Source organism: Cupressus sempervirens, chromosome 8, assembly GCF_028749045.1.
Source record: "Cupressus sempervirens isolate cs-2001-9-10 chromosome 8, ASM2874904v1, whole genome shotgun sequence".
NCBI lineage: Eukaryota > Viridiplantae > Streptophyta > Pinopsida > Cupressales > Cupressaceae > Cupressus > Cupressus sempervirens.
Genome location: NC_143125.1, coordinates 580,772,283 through 580,788,117, shown reverse-complemented (window position 1 = coordinate 580,788,117; position 15,835 = coordinate 580,772,283). Strand labels below are relative to the sequence as shown.

Here is a 15,835-nt window from a genome sequence, read left to right as displayed (position 1 = left end):
AGTTTCAAGTTTAAATAAAATGATTAGGGTTTATTTTAGCGGCTTAATGAGACAATGAATTTTAGTACCTCTTTTGAAAGCACCAAAAATAAAAAAAGACTTTTCTCAAGGTTGAGAGTAATATTATACCTTCTTTATGTACTCAAACACCAGTTCAATGTATTAAATAGGTTCGCATAGCTGAAAAACTAATCCAAGGATTTAATTATAGGCATTTCATTATTTTATGGATGAGATTGTGAAAACCATGTTTCATGGCTTGTTGATAGGTGGCATCAAGATTTTGAAGACTAATGCAGTGGCCTATTGGTAAGTCAAAACAGAAGATGGAGATTCTGGAAAGTTAAAAAGAAAACATGTCGACTTATATTCATCCAGGTTAATCTGAGACACAAAACGATAAACCCTTTAAAAGCAGATTTACATGTCTATAGTTATAATTCACATATAGAATTTAAATATCAGATTTAACTGTCCTAAACATGTAATCAGTATTACATCTTCAAGCAGAGATGCCATTGACCAATTTTCCATCCATTGCTGCATTAACTTATATGTTTCTAGAACACGTAACTCTAAGAAACACAATCCCACAAGGGAGAATAGAAAAACAGTGGAATTCATTGCTGGAAAAAGTTCATAGCAAAGCCTGTGTACAGAGGTTATTCCGATGAGATGAGACAAAAAAAAATCAGTTATAACTAGTATTTACAGACCAGCAGGTTTACAGTTTTGTAATACAAAAATTAAATGTTTTGCTGAGTTTTAAGGTTGTCAAGGAGAATGGTAGAGCCTAGAACATCATATTATGGTCTTGATACTTCTCTGAGTGCGTTTTTTATCTGGTAACAAGAAGTTATCCATATTTTTACATAACATACAAGTTGTGTAGCTTACTATTCAGCACATACCAGAGGAAGATTTACAAATGAAGTACAGGGTCTATAACATTGGAGGTGTGTATCCCATTCTACTAAGGTCAACATAATGATATGAAACCAGACGGCTTCTACTCAGTCTAATGGATGCCACAAAGGTACATATTATAAATGCCATAAAAATCACCACTATTGCAACTGTGCCTGGATGTCTGTCCATCTTCCTTTCAGTTGCTTGATCAAAATGTGAATTAACTGCATTTTTATTGGCATCCAACTCTAAAAGAATATCCTCAAGCCCGCCCTGAAAATAATAGCAAAGGTACAATCAGACGACTAAAATTACATTTGTAAAGGAACTTTCAAATGGCTTTTATAAATTGAACTCCTTACTACAGGAAAGCCAAGACAAATTCATTTACTAGTGTATATAGCCACTCTTTCTTGTTTAACAGAACAGTAATGGAACCTCTGCGTTGGTTAAAGAACTGAAAACTGAAAATAAATTGGTTTCCAGTGACGCAAATGAAAGCTAAATAAAAGAACCCACAAGACTGCCAGGAAGGTTAAATTTTTAAAAAATTAGAAACATGAACTACAACATGCAATAAAAGCCTACGAGTTTATCGATGAGGAAATAACAAGGTAATAATTAACATGAAAGATTTTAATTCAATAAATATTTGCATTTACAGAAAGAAGTAATAATCTAAATATGATATAGATAAATTTAGCCAAAATTATAAAATTAATCATGCCAAAAGATAAGTAGAAAAACTTTTGTTCAGAGTATTTTACCAAATAAATTCAGTGTATTTGAACATCTTTCCAATATTTGTCTTAGCTATGATTTTTATAAATTCATTTCTTGTGAAATTTTAGGAGTATTTTATCATTTATATTTCATTTGAATTGTTTTTGTGAATATATAACAGATAGTGAGAAACTCCTTTGTTCCTCTTTGGGCATGCATATCCTAAATTAAATACATATCAAATTGGATAAGTATCCATTACGACTCGGATACACATCAAATATTGTACCCATCTGCACCCAAAAAAAATTGGATTTTCCAACCATGCCAAATACTATGTGATTTGACTGTTCTAAAATTTGTCATAAATCTTCCCAATTTGATTTAGAAAAACTTCATTAATGCAATCCTTTTTGAATTTTTTGGTATAAACAAAACCTACACCAAATGAGCAACAAATGAAATGTTTTTCTATTTCAGTAACCCGCCTTTTTGGTTCTCTTCGAGTGCAACCCTATTATTTTTTCATATTGTAAAGTGTTAAAATAACTTATAATTACTTATGTAGGGATTTAAATGTTTATATATTTTTTAAGTAATGAAAATATATACTAATAGCTTAGAAAATTGTGTAAAAAATGTTTATGTGCTTTCTATTAGTGCTGTATTCATAGATCCCAAACTCAGACTCGGTAAAATGAAAAAAACACTTGAAATTTAGAGATTTTAATGATTCAAAACTTATTTCATGCAAAGATAGAGTCTAGTACATGTTGAAACCCTCAAAATTAAACTATGTACACGTGAAAATCTTAACTTTGTCAATACTTGTTGGTTTATCGGGATATGTTTTCCAAGAGTAGTGATCTCTCTCTTATATTGTGGAAAACAAATGGAGAGGAAGGGACATGTCTATTCTTTTTTTTAAATTAATCTAACAATTAATTATTTAACTATACATACACACACATATATCTTCAGTTTAGTCTCATGGATTTATCCAATTGAAGCTACCAAACATTAACACTCCCTCTTAGCTAGATCGGAGGATAAACACAGAGATATTATGCCATTGGTAATATACAGAATGACAAAATTGAAGGATATCTTTGATCAGAAGATATCCACTGTTTTGATATCACATTTGATATCATTTGTTAAATCCCAACTTTTGGTTCAATTTAAAAATGTTCAAATATTAGTTGAGGTTTCATGTGAAGTCAGTTGATAGGTAAAATTAGTTATGATCATGTGAAATGTTAAGATGATTAATTGTTATGATTTCATATGAAGATGACATTTAATAAATTTAATGATGTTATTATATTATCATCTTGAAGTCTTGGAAAGTTGGTTACTCATTCTTAGGAAGTAAAATGGTAGTTAGCCATTATGAAGTTTCGTGAACAATAACTTGTTATAGAAATTATGATTTGAGGAATATGATATTATCATAAAAAAATTCTCCCCTTACAGAAGCACATCGAAGGGGGGTAGCATTGCTATCAAGGAACTAGGCACGAGGGCACTACCTATCACTAGGCAAATAGGTACTAGATCTGAACCACCATAGCTAAGGGTAAACGGCTGGGCAAGTAAGAGTGTACGTTGGACAACCATGAGCTTGTAATGTTTCGTTGGTCCCGTGTGCCTAATTGCAGTTACCTGTTGGTCCCCTATGCCTGATAGCCAGTTACCCATTGGTCTCGTGTGCCTGATAGCCAGCTACCCATTGGTCCCATGTGCCTGATAGCTAGCTACCTGTTGGTCCCGTGTGCCTGATGACCAGCTACCCGTTGGTCCTGTGTGCCTGATAGCGATTTACCCATTAGTCCTGTGTGCCTGATGGCCAGTTACCCGTTGGTCCCCTGTCCCTGATAGCCAATTACCTAATGGTTATACAGTATAGCTGAATGGAGTGAACAGTGATGTATGGACTGTTTGGGGTGGGCCGTATAGTAGCTTGGAATGGAGTACAAATGGCGGTGTTGATTGGTCGTATGGTAGCCTAGAGAGCTGTACGGTATAGTGATGTTCCAGTATAGACAGAGATGGTCGTACGATATGGTCAAATTGTAGCATAGGCAGAGATGGTCGTACGGAATGGTAATGTTGTAGCACAGACAGATGCACTGCATGTTGCGCCAAATCAAGGGTAGCAGATGGTGTACGAATAGAAGGTGGATTTGGTCTTGAAACCAAAGACAAACTTATAATCCCGAATACATCAGATGAAAGCCAAACAAGAATGGAGATTGAACACGAATATCTTTCAATTAATATTTGCAATAACATGGTGCTCCGATTTGCCAGATCCAAGCAAAGTACTATATGCAACAAAATAAGGTGAGGGTTGAATCCCACCGAAACCAAACAAGCCAAGTAGGGAAGATCTTTCACTTCCGAAATGGCGAACAATAGAGAATCCCAATGGGAATTCACAATACAAAAGAAATAATCCAAATGGCATACCTACGACTACCTACAAGCCGTGCTTAAATACTCATCGGAGAAAACCTTTACAAGGGTATACAAAGATAGCCGACAGAAAAACTTACTAATGGAAACTAAAATAAAAAATAGGTCCGAGATATATTAAATCAAATGGAACCACAAATACAAATATTAGCTTGGGTCCCATATTAATTAATTAAAGTAACTAATTAAAGGTCCTTTTATTAGTTTATTCAAACTCTAGGACCAGTTAATTATTTAATTTAATTTAATTATTACATTAAAAATTGGGGACATTACAAATCCTCGCTAGCCAAAGATTGCCTGTCCTCTAGCAATACACAAGCTCTAGGATCCCAAACCATGCGTAGATGCAGATTGCTATATTTGTTGAAAACTCCATGCTTCTTCAAGATCACAAATTCAATTGAGATGAGTAGACCACCATTCAGGCTCCATTGCGCCACTCTGATATAAACATTGTTATCTCCAAAACCACCAAAATCCCAAGGGCGCCAATCATTAAACACATTGATGTCCAAATCCCTAATCTTCATGTAGTCATCGATCTCCTCAGGAACTTCACAACACATGTAGATTCTATTACTTTTATGAGGAAGCACTTCACACGAAAAATTTGCAGTCATGCACAACTTAGGCAACACTGAAGGGTAAACTCCATATTCAACCAACTGTGGTTGCTCCAGAAAGGAATCGTCCATAGCATCTCCAGGAAGTTGAACAACCATTGATGGAACCTTCTCATTTGGAGGGCCACTAACAGAACCCAAATTTTCATTGAGATCATCATTGGGTGTTGGTTTGACAATATTTGTGTCAGTATCTTCCTCCATAATCCATTCCTTCATCTTTGATTTGGGTACCAAATAGATTTTATCTGTGGTAAATGATATTGCCAACCACCTTGTATCTATCATCCTGCACTTGTCCATCCAATAGTTGGCACGCAAAAGTATTCTTGGAGTATTTGACTAACAAACGTGCTCTCCAATCGGCTAGAAATTGAGCCATAGTGTCATCCAAGTCAAAGCTCTCCATTCTCCCAATAGGCTGGTAGAATCACCACAGCTTTGATACCACTGTAATGTTCCGTTTGTCCTGTGTGCTTGATAGCCAGTTACCTGTTGGTCCCATGTGCCTAATAGCTAGTTACTTGTTGGTCCCATGTGCCTGATGGCCAATTACCCGTTGGTCTCGTGTGCTTGATGGCCAATTACCCGTTGGTCTCGTGTCCCTGATAGCCAGCTACCCGTTGGTCCCGTGTGCCTAATAGCTAGCTACCCATTGGTCCCGTGTGCCTGATGGCCAACTACCCATTGGTCCCGTGTGCTTGATAGCCAATTACCCGTTGGTCTCGTGTGCCTAATGGCTAGTTACTTGATGGTCGTACAATATAGCTAAATGCAGTGAACAGTGATGTACAGACTATTTGGGATGGATCGTATAGTAGCTTGGAATGGAGTATGGACGATGGTGTTGATTGGCCATACAATAGCCCAAAAAGACATAAGGTATGGTGATGTTGCAGTATGGACAAAGATGGTCGTACAGTATGGTAATGTTGTAGCACGGGTAGAGATAACCATACAGAATGGTAATGCTGCAGCACGAACAAATGCACTACGTGTTGCACCAAACCAAGGGTAGTAGATGGTGTATGGATCAGAGTAACGAGACTCGCCGTGAGTCGAGTGAGTCTCCTGAGTTGGCGAGTCAAGGAAGGCTTGCCGAGTCAAAATGACTTGTGACCTGAGCTCGGTGGATCAAGGACTGTGACTCGCGAGTCAAGGCGTGACTGGTGGGTCACGAGCCGTGGCAATCATAGTGCGAGCAAGTTAAAAAATAAAAAATTGCTTAGTTTTTAATATATTATTTGGTTTTTTTTATGCTTAAGACCCTAAAAGGGCTTTCATAACACGCTACTATGAGAAAAAGAAAGAGAGAGAGGAAGAAGAGAAATAGAGCGTCATTGTTTTGCAACCAATTGAAAGGAAGAGGAGAAATTCTTGCATTTGTGACATTGGAGCAACTATACGCTTGCATTTAAATCATCAAGGAGTTTATAAGAGTTCTCAAAACTTCTCAACACATTTCAAAGAGGTAAGAGTTGATTTTGATGATTTTGATGATTTTTTTCTCTATGCTTATGGATTTTTGGATGAATTTTTTTTGTTTGTTTATCAGTTTTGTTTTACTTTAGATCTTCATAATGCTTAAACGGTAATATTTGGTCTAAAATGTCTTACTGCAGCAACATTTTTCCTTACTCATAATGGCTCCTGGAGGTAAAATCCCAAGCTCTCTAAAGGCAATAAAAAAGATGAGTGTTGGAAGTACACCATAGACTTTTCGGGTAGAGGTAGAACTCAAACAAAATGCCTATTTCGTAAGGTCGTTAATAGTGGGGGGATAAATAGATTGAAATACCATATTGCTAGCATATGTGGTCATGATGATGAGCCTTGTAAAGTTGCAACTCTTGAAGCTCAACATTTTTGTTATGTTGCTTTAGAAAAATATGAACAAGAAAGGAATTAAAACAAAAACAATTAGCAGAGTTAGCTCAGATTGGTTCCAATTCCCTTCCACACTCCCTAGAACATCATAAGTGCACCTACCACTGCAAGTCTGTTAGCATGTCTATTTTCTTTTCTACGGATGCTCTGAATATTAAATGCATTGAAATTTTCAAAAAAATCCCATACTCTATGTTTATAAGACTTAAGCAAACCATTCTTAGTGACATTCTAATTTCTCATCTGATTGACCACCAATTCACTATCTCCATATACACTTAATGCTTGAATTCCTCTTTTTTGAGCTAGTAGGAGTCCTTGAATCTTGACAACTTAATCAAAATGACTCAAGATGAGTTCCAAATCTCTTTAATAGCCCAATTACATTAATAAATGGCCTTATAGGGATAATTTGATCATATAACCTTCATGGATCCTCCATGTGACCCTGATGGTGTTCCTTGGCTCTTAGGTGTTCCTGCACCAACACCAACAAGCCCCTAGGGTTTGGTACAATAGAGTTGATTCATATATGATAAACAATGGTTTTTGTAGGAGTCTTAATGAAACTACCTTATACACAAAGCTCAACAAAGAAGCTCAGATTTTGATTGTATGCTTATATGTTGATGATTTGATTTTCACTAGAGATTTGTCTGTAGACATGTTGAAAACAATAATGATGAAAGAATTTGAAATTGCTAGAATATTTCAAGCTTTTAGATTTATGTTTGATAGTGATATTGGGTTTAGAGGAGGATTAAGTTAAAGGTTAGAAAAAAAATTAGACAAAAATTTGGATAATTATTTGAGGCTCTATAATTTTGGGTATGAGGTCAATTGTTTCCCATATGATAGGGCTCTCAGCATTTGGAGGAGGAAAAAATGTCAAAGAAGAGGGATGGCCAATTTTTCAAACCCAAGTGGCAGCAACAGTGGTGGTGGGCATGATAGTGGTAGTGGTTCATGTCCTTATATTGGAAGCAATGAATATGAAGTTGACTTTAGGATGCATACCGACAGTGAACTTTCAAAAAATATGGAACCTGAATATGTGTCTAGATGAGCCCGTACTAAGCATTTGAAGTGGCAAAATTTGGGATTTGCAAGTTGAAGAAAAATTTAGGAACAAAGATCTCAAACCACCTACACCAATGTGTAGATCACAAAATTCTATGTAAAAACAAAAACAAAATCTCGAAAAAGGGAGTCTGTATGAGGGAGATATCGAAGTTTGAAAATCCTCTTCCTTAGGAATAACACCCAACATTTTATTTTTTTCTACAAGAATTAGAGAAGGAATAACATTTAAAAGTTTAGCATGATGATTAGGATCAATATTAGAATCATTAGTCATCCATGAGGAAAAAAAGAGACCATTTCTTCTGAGATTTCCTTTTCCTTAGAAATCTTAATGTTACCTTTCTTAAGATTTGAGATACAAGTTTTAGCTCTATGCTTTAGACAAAAGATATTTTGGTAATATTTTTGAGAACAAAACTATTATCAAGGAAGATCTACAAAAAATTTAAGAAAGGATACAAAAGGAAAGTTACTCTCTTGATCTTGTTAAAGAAGAAAATGAAAAATTGGTGGAGTATCATGACATTATTACTAAAGAGGAAATGTTTTAGAGGCAAAGATCTAGATTGGCTTGGCTGAATGAAGGAGATAAGAATACTAAATTTTTTCACCTCTCTACTCTAAAGCATAGAGCTAAAACTTGTATCTCAAATCTTAAGAAAGGTATTGTAAACAAAACAATTTTTTCCTTCAATTCCATTGTCCTACTTCATCAAAACATGAGAATCTCTGTTTTGTACAGTTCGTACAAACTCCCAAGGTTATACACATCATAACCAACATTTATACTATCTCCATGTAACTTCACTGGTCATAATATGACGTCTGCAACATGTTATAAACAAAACAATACGATGTTGTAAACCAAATTCTATGCTTAGACAATTTTTTGATTAACATTGAACACTAAGTATCTTTATTTTTGAGGTTTCCTATCAATATGCACATCATGGGTTGGCATAAATGACAACAATTACATATCACAATTAGCCAATTGTCAAAAATCTCCCCCTTTGGCGTTGATAGCAACAAAATAGGGAAAATTAGCTAAGTGACAAAAACTTAACTATCAAAATAAACATCACATCTATTATAACTTTTTCAACTTTACATATGTGCTCTCCCTTATAATATACTTTATACTTTTACAATTTTCAAATGTATTTCTCCCAATTGTATCTCTCATTTTGTCATGTATACAATTTTCACATCTCTCCCCCTTTGACATCAATGACAAGGGTCAAAATATCAAGATTATTTCCAAAAATTGTCCAAAAACTATCATCTTTCCTTTTGCTAAAATGATCTTCATACAATCATCAAACGTAGTCTTTAGGCTCTTCATACCTTTATTCCATGTCTCCTTGGTAGACTCATCTGATGTGAGAATTGTACATAGAGCATATGATGCAATCTCAACTGCATTGATATTTGAATACAAAAAGTTTTTATGTGTCCTTGGCCTTGACACATTCCTCTAGTTGCTTCTCAAAAAAGGATAACTTCAAAGCAATAAATTCTCTAAAATCAAATGTTCTCTTCAAAATCTACTCTTTCCAAAGTTCCAATTTCCTGATGTCGCTATGAACACTGGCAACTTGACTCTCAATATCATCTACTTTAATAGATGGATGTTGCATCTGGCTAGATAAAGCCTCTAGCTCACTTATCTTTGTCTCTATCTAACTGTCCAATATATATATTATATTATTATTATTATAATAATTATACTATAATATAATATTATTATATTATAATAATAAAATATAATATTTAATATTATAATATATAGTAATGTAATAATATATATATAATAATAAAAAAGTATAATATATTATAAACTATAATAATATATATATATATATAATATCTTTGAACAACATACCTTCTTGAATGAAATACTCATCATACTTACTTATGTGGTTTGTTAGATTTGGTGCTCTGCATTCTCATACTCAATGATCCATCATCAAGATGAGAGAGCTAAGAAGAAACATAATAGGATGCAGACCCAAACAGAAAAAAAAGAAAAGGAGAGGGGGCCAAGGAGGACAACATGCAAGCCAAGGAGACAAAAGATTAAAAAGAAAGAGAACAAAGAGCCCAAAAAAAGAAAGTAAGAGAAAAGAAATGAAATCACAAAAAGAACCCATAACACCAAAAAGAACTGCATAGAAGGGAATACAAAAATAACTAGCTATAACTAAATAAGATAAATAGTATATGTATATGTATATGTATAAATATGTGTGTGTGTGTGTGTAAAGAAAACTAAGAAAAACTAAAGAACAAGAACATAAGAGATAAAGAGGTATGCAGTAATCAAATAAGGCAAGATAACGAGCAACTGATTTGAAAGGATTCGAGGATAAAAATTGGGGCGAAGAGAGAAGAAAAGGTTTCTAATTAAAGAATCAGAAATGGAAAAGGTGGGGGGGAGGAAGGGAGATGCTAGAGGACAAAAAATAAAAATCGAAGGAGAACCTAAATAAATTAAACATGATAAATAATAAAAATGATAATAATAACAAAAAACTGAAAATAAAGATGATAATAATAATAAATAACAATAAATTAAAATAAAATGAAAAACAATAAATAAATTAATTGAATTATATATATACATACATACATACATACTTTCACACACACACACACACGTATGTATATGCAAAAAAATCTATATGTATGTATATACATGTATTTGATTATCCATTAATTGCTAAAGAAATGGGGCTAGAATTGTGTATTAGTATAATTATTCAAGAACTTATTAGAGAGATGATGTTGGGATCATCTAAAAAGAATTGATTATTTGTGCACTGGCCAAGATTATACCTCTAAGAAAATTAGTGGTATGGACACCCTTCATTTATTGGACCTAATTCAAAGAAGTTTTGTTATTCATGCAACCATTAGAGGGACGGGGTATGATCTTTAGTGGCTTGGAGACCATAAGTTCCACACACTAAGCCGAAGAAGTTTGATTATTCTTGTACTTGCGAAAAAGACAAGGTTGAGGTATGCCCTAAAAGGAATTTAAAAATACAGATGCCCATTGTTCCTTGACAATAAGTGGGGGATGTTGAGATAGCATCTTATTTGTGCTCTTGTAAAAGGAAGATGTTGAGATTGAACCTTGAGAGAATTTGGTGGTGTGAAGGCCTTTAGACATTGAGACGAGTTGAAGAAGTTTGATTTTGTTCACATACCCATTAAGGGGATGAGAATGAAAGATACCTAAAAAGAGTTCAATGTCTGTTGTAGGTCTTTGCTTTAATGTCCTTCACTAGCTTCTGCAAGTCTTGTACATAGCTAATGGTGTCTCCAACAATCGATGCCTTGTCCATCTACACAAGCAAAAACATAACCCCCTTTCAAAACAAACAAATAGAGAACTTCACATAGAATCTTCAAGAAACAAAAGAAAAAGAAACCAAAAAAGAAAAGAAAACCCTAATTTGGAATACTGCCTTGGTGATTTTGGGAATAAAAGCGAACAAAGCATAAAGCCTCTCATTCAGCCGGCCATGGGCGAAGTGATTCTACACTACTCTTTGGATGTTGATTTGAGGTCTCGGATTGGAAAAAGACCTCCTGGAAGAAGACCTCAATGCATGCCGCAGGTTCTATAGAGTTCGTTCAATGCCAGAAAGTGGTACAAATGAGTCAGATCTGCAATGCTCACCACATTCGAAGGTTTGAGCATCAGGGAGGAGATTAAGCATTCAATAGACCAAACAATGAGTGTGCATAACAATGAAATAGGGCACGACCTTTTTTCATTTTCAAAACAATATGAAGCTCGTGTTGGTCCAAATTTCAACCAACATGGGCATGAAATTTTTTTTTTTTTTAAAAAGACAGATTTTCCTTGCATATTTCGACCAATCTAAAACATTTTAATAGATGGTCAAAAATTTTGGTCTAAAAATGGGGTCAAATGTACGAGTGTAGCTAACCCAAAAACAATTTGTGAAAAGGCATGGTATTTATGCAAACGACATCTTACGAATTCAAATGTGATGTGTTGTGTAAGTGTAAGTTGTGCGAGTATTATGATATGCGAACTTTTGTGAAGTGATATATGCTAAGTTTTGAGAAGCTATTTTTGTGATCCGAGATCAAGCTTGTTGGTAAACAAATTGTTCTTTTCAATTTAACTTTTAAATGTCCGAATCTGTGAGAAACAATTTGATACCAATAGTTGGATAATCTATCATCAGGTTGATAGATTTCCTCTGAATTAAAAGGTATAGCTCCCTTATCAATGATATTCAATGAATCTTGTTTTATTCCTAAACTAACTGGGTACGTTCTTCACCTGAGAATGAAAGAGGAGAAACCAAGCCAGCTCTAGACAGAACTAACTCAGGCAGTGAATTCAGTTCCAAACCTAGCCAACCCCAGGAATTCACATTTCCTACGACTCCTCAACATTGGTAATGCAATGTGAATAATACGTATGCAAATGCAGTGCAAAATGAAATGAAAAAGAAATCTAAATAATCCCAATTCCTGTAATAGGAATGTTTGCAAATACTCTAATCTACAACCCATTCATTATTCAACACGAGATGCAAGATGATGTCCAAAACTGAATATAACAATACTTTGATTGATTATCATCATAGGAGAAATAACTAAATGCTCTAATTCAGAAATAAACCCCTACTGCCTAAAACATCACAAATAAGAATGCTCAGATTTTATTTTCTTTAGAGCTAGATTACGGCCTTTGCTCTCCCGCTTGGAACCCAGACCAACCATTTGGCCGAAGCCAGAGCCGCGTGTAGTGTGGTAAAGCTGGCTTTTGAAGCTGGCGTTTCCAAACTTTGGCTTGAAGGGGACTCCAAAAACATAATTAAGAATATTAATGGAATCTCCCCCCCTCGTGGTCGATTGCAAATATAATTGATGAGACATGTGCCGCCCTCACAAAATTTGAGAAGGTCCACGTCACTCATGCATTTAGAGAGGCAAACCTAGTTGTTGACTGGTTCGCTAACAAAGGGGTGGGAGCAGACAAAAAGATGATCTGGCATTCTGGAAGAGATTTTCTGATGGAGGCTAAGTCACTAATCGAGCTGGAGAAAATCCACGGAAGTACGGGTCAATCTAACTGTTATCATGTTTAATAAAGAAAGATTGGATGTTGGCACGAGCAATAATAAGTTTCTTGGTTTTCGTAATCTCAAGGGAACACTAGTTCTCAACCTTCTAAGACATTGCTAAAAGAAACGGAAGCTGAAATGGAGTAAAAACAATAAAACGAGAAGGCCCTACCTGCTAACAAAAGGGGCAGAAATTGAAACCTGCACAATAAATAATTAACCCACCAAAACAGCTGAAAATGACAGCAAAGCATAAACTCCCCAAGCTAAATCCAATGAGACCAACCTCGCAAAGATTTCACACTTACAGTTCCAAGAATGAAGAAAAGTATAATCCTTCAGAAGAGGATTTTGGAAAAAGCTCTCCAAATTCTAAAATCCAAAAAGGAAAAGTGAGGATTTAAATTCATCTTTCAACACTTATTCACTTTTTGAGTGAATACCCGATTAGGAAAAATAGCCAACTATAGTAGCTAAACTCCGAATCGATCCAAACAAAAATAGGTTATTATCCGTAATGAAAATTCACTTAAGGCAAATCTGCCAGAAATTAACTCCAAAAGGATTTATATCCCAAAAACCCAAAACCACAAAAAAACACTTAACCCTTTTGCAATCGAATTACGAAGATAATTTCATGGAACATACAAGGGTTAAATAATCCTCACAAACATGACATCTTGAAAAATATGATTAGGGATAGCAAGCCGAATATTTTTGTTATTCAGGAAACAAAGATGTTGAATGATAGGGTGGAAGGTCTTCCAATTTTTAGGGGTGGGAAGATAATAGGTAATGATTTTGAGGGAGCTTCAGGAGCTGTGGCAGTTTTTTGGATAAATAAGTGGATTCAATGAGAGCTTATATCTCATAATAGAAACATGATGAATGCTAGATTCTCTAACTCAGAGGATGGATTTACTTGGGTTCTAATTAATGTCTATGCCACCAATTCCAAGTGGGGAAGAAAGGCTTTATGGAAGAAATTTCTAATCGGAGAAAGCTTTTTGTTGATGAGAATTGGATAGTTATGGGGGATTTGAATACTCCTCTAAAAGAAGTTAAAAAATGGGGAGGCAATCAGACTAATTTGGATAAAAGAGTAGATTTAATGGACTTTATTGATAATCATCTTCTTCATGATCTTGATTTGCATGGGATTGAGTACACCTGGATTAACAAAAGAACCAAAAAGGATCTCATTTAGGTTAGGTTGGATCGAGTACTTATTAGCAATGATTGACTCCTAAATTACAAATCTTCTCTTAGTGCTCAAGTCTGTGTGCGTTCAGACCATTACTCGACTTTTCTTGTGGATGATAAGCTTAACTATAAGAAAAATTTCCACTTTAGATTTGAAAAAATGTGGACTCTTCATCTGGACTTGGAGATTCTCATAAAGGAGTGGTGGGGTATTAATGTGGAAGATACAACAATGTTTAACGTTGCAGCTAAAATGAAAAATGTCATGAAAAATATTTAAAAATGGAATAAAGACACCTTTGGCAACATCTTTGAGAATTAAAAAGAATATTTTGGAGGAACTTAAGGATATTCAAGATAGGATTCAGATTGATGGTTAGCTTACCCTCGAATTTAGGCATTTAAGAATGCAACTCCCTCTTTTCAACACTTAGTCTAAAAATAGCCTAATCAACCCTTTTCTATTACTTGTATTTTTAAACATTATCATTATTAAATAGTTGATTCATATTTTATCAACCAAAAATAATAATAAAGACTTTAAAAGCTAAGTCCTATACTATTATTCTATTTAATAATTTATACCATTCTCCTAAACCAAGCAAATATGGGGACCCAAAAGTGTATTGTGTTAACTTTGATAAAGGAAAGGATGACAAGAACTTTAGCATTTTAATCTTTCTTCATTTGGTTGATGATATGGGAAGAGAAAAGGAATAGGGCTTGTAGAAACCCTAGCTGCACCATTCTAGAGCATTTTTAGAGGTTTTCTGCACTCTCGGCTTTTTGTTTTGTAGCAAAACGTAACTGCTACTGGTCTCCTGCTATGATGTCTGCTGTAGCTGGACGTTGCGGCTTCATTTACATGCCGTGGCTTCTTCATCTCCATGCCGTGACTGCTGTTGGGTTTTGTTGTTGATGATTTCATGGCTGGCTATGGCTTGTTGGATGGCTAGATGATATATTCTTTGTTTTCTCTCTCTCTGTTGTGCATATTTGCTATCATGTTAAATCTGGGGTTTTACATGAGCTTTTGGGCGCTGTTTCATAGTTTTCTTGAGATGTTATATCATTCTCAAGTCTTGTGCTTGGGTCTTTAGCATTTCAAAGTTAAGCAGGGATTGTCTGTCCAGACGGAATCCCTCAAGTCAGAAGTGGCAAGATATGTGCACTTTAAAATCAAAGGTGTTGTTGATCAGCCTGAGAAGAAAGTGGATGAAATCGTAGAGGAAGAAAAGGAAAAGGAGAAGGAGTGCTATGGTAAAGTTGATAAAAGTGGCTTGTGCTTAGTGATCCAAAGGTTTAAGAAGAAAGAGAAAGAGATAAGAGGTAGCTATGTTGGAGAGTTTAATTTCATGACCACTGAAGAGTGTGCGTGGATGATGGCGAGGGACGCTTGTTTTGTTCTTCAAGTCTTGGAAATCTTCAGAGAAGAAAGGGAGATGGCTTCCATAGAGCGTCCTCTTAGCTGGAAACGATATCATCCTCTGATGACAGATATTGTGAAGGATATGCTCAAGATGGAAAACCAACTACCATTCTAGGCCTTGGAAGAAACCACATGGCAGCCCGATCAAACCCAAGTTGACTTGAAGTTTTAGGGTGAAGGCCAAAAAAATATATGTTTTAAAATGTCATTATATTGTTTCTTTCAAAGAGGATCACATGCAAACTTATTTTAAATTCAAAATGACATGTTTCTTATAGTTGAAGCTTAAGGATATTTTAGAAAAATTTGAAAGATTTAAAAGTTCCAATCATAGTGCCATAGAGGGGGTATATTTTTCAAACTAATATTTAGGGGGTTTCCGA

General features: G+C 35.0%; 1 protein-coding gene across 1 annotated transcript in view; it reads right to left on the bottom strand.

The window, feature by feature from the left end:
• Positions 1–683: 683 nt before the first annotated feature.
• LOC149543755 (uncharacterized) overlaps positions 684–15,835 on the bottom strand; it is a 124,085-nt gene continuing 108,933 nt past the window's right edge. Inside the window, exon 6 of the mRNA XM_089798448.1 lies at positions 684–1,182. Coding sequence (XP_089654574.1) covers positions 943–1,182 — 240 coding nt within the window. The 3' untranslated portion in view covers positions 684–942. The remainder of the gene's footprint in view (positions 1,183–15,835) is intronic.